Source organism: Sinocyclocheilus anshuiensis, unplaced genomic scaffold (assembly GCF_001515605.1).
Source record: "Sinocyclocheilus anshuiensis isolate Anshui unplaced genomic scaffold, SAMN03320099.WGS_v1.1 scaffold1943, whole genome shotgun sequence".
Taxonomy (NCBI): Eukaryota; Metazoa; Chordata; class Actinopteri; order Cypriniformes; family Cyprinidae; genus Sinocyclocheilus; species Sinocyclocheilus anshuiensis.
In genome coordinates, this window is record NW_015549679.1 from 82,593 (window position 1) to 87,235 (window position 4,643).

The 4,643-nt window shown below is 36.2% G+C and overlaps 1 protein-coding gene across 1 annotated transcript; it reads right to left on the reverse strand.

The window, feature by feature from the left end:
- Positions 1-84: 84 nt before the first annotated feature.
- Positions 85-2,178, reverse strand: LOC107660370 (uncharacterized). Its single transcript, XM_016449637.1, has 3 exons — positions 1,882-2,178; positions 842-1,460; positions 85-121 (listed from the first exon to the last, which is right to left on the reverse strand). The coding sequence occupies exons 1-3, from the start codon at positions 2,081-2,083 to the stop codon at positions 85-87; spliced, it is 858 nt and encodes a 285-aa protein (XP_016305123.1). The 5' UTR covers positions 2,084-2,178.
- Between the last annotated feature and the right edge of the window lie 2,465 nt (positions 2,179-4,643).

Genomic DNA, 4,643 nt, shown 5'->3' on the forward strand with positions numbered 1-4,643 from the left:
ATTGTCCTCATTTGTAAGTCGCTTTGGATAAAAGCGTCTGCTAAATGACTAAATGTAAATGTATTTATCTATGGTACGTTAAGACTAACGACAGCATTTGTTCTGAAAGCCATTCACGAGTCTACCCACATGAAAAAATACTATAGTAATTTTATAGTAAATACTATAGTGTTTTTGAACCATACTATAGTAAAGTGTATTCTACTGTATATATTATACGTATTTACAACACTTTGTTAATGAATGCTACAGCATACTGTAGTATTAACTATAGTGAACTGATAAACTGTGATAAATATTGTAGTATACTTTAGATTGTGTACTACAGTAAAATGTAGTGTATTGTAGTATAATCAGTGTTGGGGAAAGTTACTTTTAAAAGTAATGCATCACAATATTGCGTTACTCCATAAGTAACTAATCACGGTACTTGGTTACTTTTTATGGAATGTAATGCGTTACGTTACTTTTGCGTTACTTTTTAAGTCTGGACAGGGCTTGCTTGTTTGTTTTTAAAATTAAAAAAGTTCTATTTTTGGCAAATATAAAAGCCTTTTCACACCAAAAGTGAAATGAATAAGCCTCAGGCTGAAGGGAAAGTAAATTTCCGTCCGTACAGTAGAATGCAGAAGAAGAAATTTCAACACACTTAATAAAAAAAGACACAAATGTTTGTCTAAAGTAATTTTTGCGTATGGTTGAACTGGATCATCGAAGGTCAGAAGCAAAGAAATAGAATGAGATTAAATATATAAAGGATATTTGTGTTGTTTAACATTTAATTATTGCAGGTTTGCATCATATTCTGAGTTGCATTATTTTCATTCATTTTGAGGAATACTGAATCTGTGTTTTGTGCTTGAAGCTCTTGTTAAACTGACCGCAGGAATAGTTTGGTGGCGACGCCGTCATATGAAGCAATCCAGAAGATCCCTCATCGGACAGTCTGTCTGGATTGGACTCTTCATCAAAGATGATATCGGGCTCCGGTGACTCCCGTACTTCCTCCTCCAACGCTGCACGTCTGCTGCACTCACCCTCATCAACATGATAAAGGTGTTTGTCTGACACTACCGTTACTTTAACATCACAGTCATTAGAGTTGATCTCTGGCTCTAAAGGACGTTTAAATAAAGCGTGACGTTCAGAGTCAGCGTTCTCGTTAGCATCCTCTATTTTTATTTCTTTACTGGTGTATTTAGGAGAAGCATGAGGATTTGAAAGGTCAACAGCACATCCGTCCTCTGTGTCTGGGTCGGCCTTTACAAATAAATATGTTGTTGCACAATCCTTGTTTAGTTGGAACGGCGTGACATCTGTGGTTTGTGACTTTGTACGGCTGCACACTAAATCTCCAGCCATCTTCGTCTGATCATTGTATTCACTCATTTGAGCAGATGAAGTCTGGCTGAAAGTGTCTCTTGAGAAGTCAAGCTGAGCCACAACACAGTCTTCATCTTCTGCAACACACACACAAAAACATATTGTTACTGGCCAACATGATATGTCCAAAATAAATCATGAGTAACAAAGAAAAACACGCTGATCTCCGAAGAGTTAAACTCTTGCAGAGGATTAAAATGGAGTTGACATAAAACCATAACTGGTTGAAATACATAACAGATTATAACAGACAGCAGTTTCGTTTGATGGATTAAATGTTGCTGTCTGTTATGATTTTTTTTAGAAACTAATACGTCGCCCCTTGTCACACGTTGTTATTTACATTTACTTGTATATCAGATGCGTTTGCAAATGATAATCACAGAAGGAATAACTCAAATGCACAGCTCTTATGTGCAACATTATCATTTGCACGCATTAACCAAAAAACAGCGCAGTGTATACTAACTATGACATAATTTTCCAAATTGCACGCACCTGTTTTGACATAATTTGTCCTTTTTTCTTTTGCACAAAGTCGTTTTCTCAGATCTTCATTTTCGGACTCAATTCGCTGAATTTTAAGCTGATACTCGCCGACTGTTTGCTCCACTGAATCCAGAATGTCACTGACGGTCGCACGGAAGATTTCATTTAATGAAGATTCAAGAAAGGCTTTTAAATCGCCAAACTTCGCCATTTCAACAAACACACGGAGCCGCAGTGACCGCGAAACAACCCCGAGCGCCGCCGGACTCACCGCTGCCCCCTCAGGATTGGAAGAAACTTCCAGCCGCTCTGATTGCTCGCTTCGATATGCTTTTCAGCGATTCTCCAAAGAATATTTCTGCATTCTGCTAACAGTTATCAGTAGCAGCAGCAGTTTTACTTCAGATAATAACACGTTCACTCCTTTTAATTGGACACGGTCGTAAAATGCTCACTATATTTATTTTATTTTTTGCTCTTTTGTTAGTGTTGACTGCTTTTATTGTCCTCATTTGTAAGTCGCTTTGGATAAAAGCGTCTGCTAAATGACTAAATGTATTTACAACACTTTGTTAATGAATGCTACAGCATACTGTAGTATTAACTATAGTGAACTGATAAACTGTGATAAATATTGTAGTATACTTTAGATTGTGTACTACAGTAAAATGTAGTGTATTGTAGTATAATCAGTGTTGGGGAAAGTTACTTTTAAAAGTAATGCATCACAATATTGCGTTACTCCATAAGTAACTAATCACGGTACTTGGTTACTTTTTATGGAATGTAATGCGTTACGTTACTTTTGCGTTACTTTTTAAGTCTGGACAGGGCTTGCTTGTTTGTTTTTAAAATAAAAAAAGTTATATTTTTGGCAAATATAAAAGCCTTTTCACACCAAAAGTGAAATGAATAAGCCTCAGGCTGAAGGGAAAGTACATTTACGTCCGTAGAGTAGAATGCAGAAGTAATTTCAACACACTTGTTTGTTTGTCTAGAGTAATTTTTGCTTATTAGTATGGTTGAACTGGATCATCGAAGGTCAGAAGCAAAGACATTGGTTAATAGAATGGGATTAAATACATAAAGGATATTTGTGCTGTTTAACATTGAATTATTGCAGGTTTACGTCATATTCTGAGTTGCATTATTTTTTATTCATTTTGAGGAATACTGAATCTGTTTTTTTTTTTGTGTGTGTGAGTGAGATGAATGAATGCATATTCATATTTATTATAGAACTACAGTAACATCTTCTGATTTCTCTCAACATGGGGACAGGTAGCCTATGTTGAGAGTAACTTGCGTTACTTATTTGAAAAAGTAACTCAGATATTCTCTTGTAAATTAAAAAGTAATGTGTTACTTTACTAGTAATCTGATTACGTAACTCGCGTTACTTGTAATGCGTTACCCCCAACACTGAGTATAATATACCCTATAGTTGTAGAAAACTTAGTACAGTATTGGGTAAAGTAATTTGTTTATATTACTATAGTTGTTATGTTACCACAGCAACTATATAATTACCACAACAAATTCATTTAAGTATACTATAGTATGGTTCAAAAACACTATAGTATTTACTATAAATTACTATAGTATTTTTTCAGTCTCTTTTTGTTAGTCTTTGTCTCTGGATCAATGACATGACAACACAATTCATAGAAAACTATCCATACAGTGACTATTCTGTGGTTAACATTTTTGTGAGTTATACGCTACTGACATATTTTAGGATAATGTGTTGCTCTCCAGAGTCTTGGGACTGGCCATCAGATGTTTCCCCGCTCAGAGAACAGCGGTGCGTGTGGATGGATGGATGATGGATGGAGAGTCCTTACAGGTACCAGTTTTACCTGCTGACTGAGGAATGTTCGTCCGTCAGGTGGGCGGGGCGCTCAGGTGTCTTTCGCTTTTGCCAACAGCCAATCGTATGGTCATTTTCCTGTAGACGCGCATCGGTTTTCAATTCGTAGTATTTTCACAGATGTCTCGCAGAAAAAAAAAGCCGGTGAGTGAAAATTGTCCGGTGCTGAATGAGCGCGGTTTTTTTTTGTTGCGTTTACTTTTGTGTGTCATTTGAACCGAAGCTGTACTTGCGACATGCAAAAAATGCTGTTGGACTCGTTTTTTTTGAAAACGACCGTCGCATCAAGTCGGGCAGCACGGATTTAATTAATTCATTTTATAGTTCTGATTCACGTTAAGATGAAGTTGAAAAGAAAGTCAATGCAAAAAATGCTGTTGGACTCGTTTTTTTGAAAACGACCGTCAAGTCGGGCAGCACGGATTTAATTAATTCATTTTATAGTTCTGATTCACGTTAAGATGAAGTTGAAAAGAAAGTCGGTTCTGACAGAGACTCGGTAATCTAGTGTGATGTATTTGTTTTTAATTCATTTGCTCTCTTGTTTGTGTGTAGCCTAATAACACTTTTCAAATGTACCATTTCATGGACTGTCCATTTAACTGCTGTGACCTGAATGCATAATAATATCATGCTTTTTGTATAATCTCAGTCCCCTTTAACTTTTGAACTTGTATGAATGTCATGAATAGTGTTTAAAGTGTTTTGTTATGTTATTGTTTAAACATATTCTGACCTTCACAGATGATCAGATAAAGATTAAAATGTGTTGTAATGAAACAGTTTATGTCAACTGGACTGTGAAAGTGTCAGAAACATGAGACGCCGTAGGAGGCATTTTCATATTCATGTTTTCTACAGCACAGGAAGTGTGAGGTGATGTGAGGAGCAGCAGGAAGTG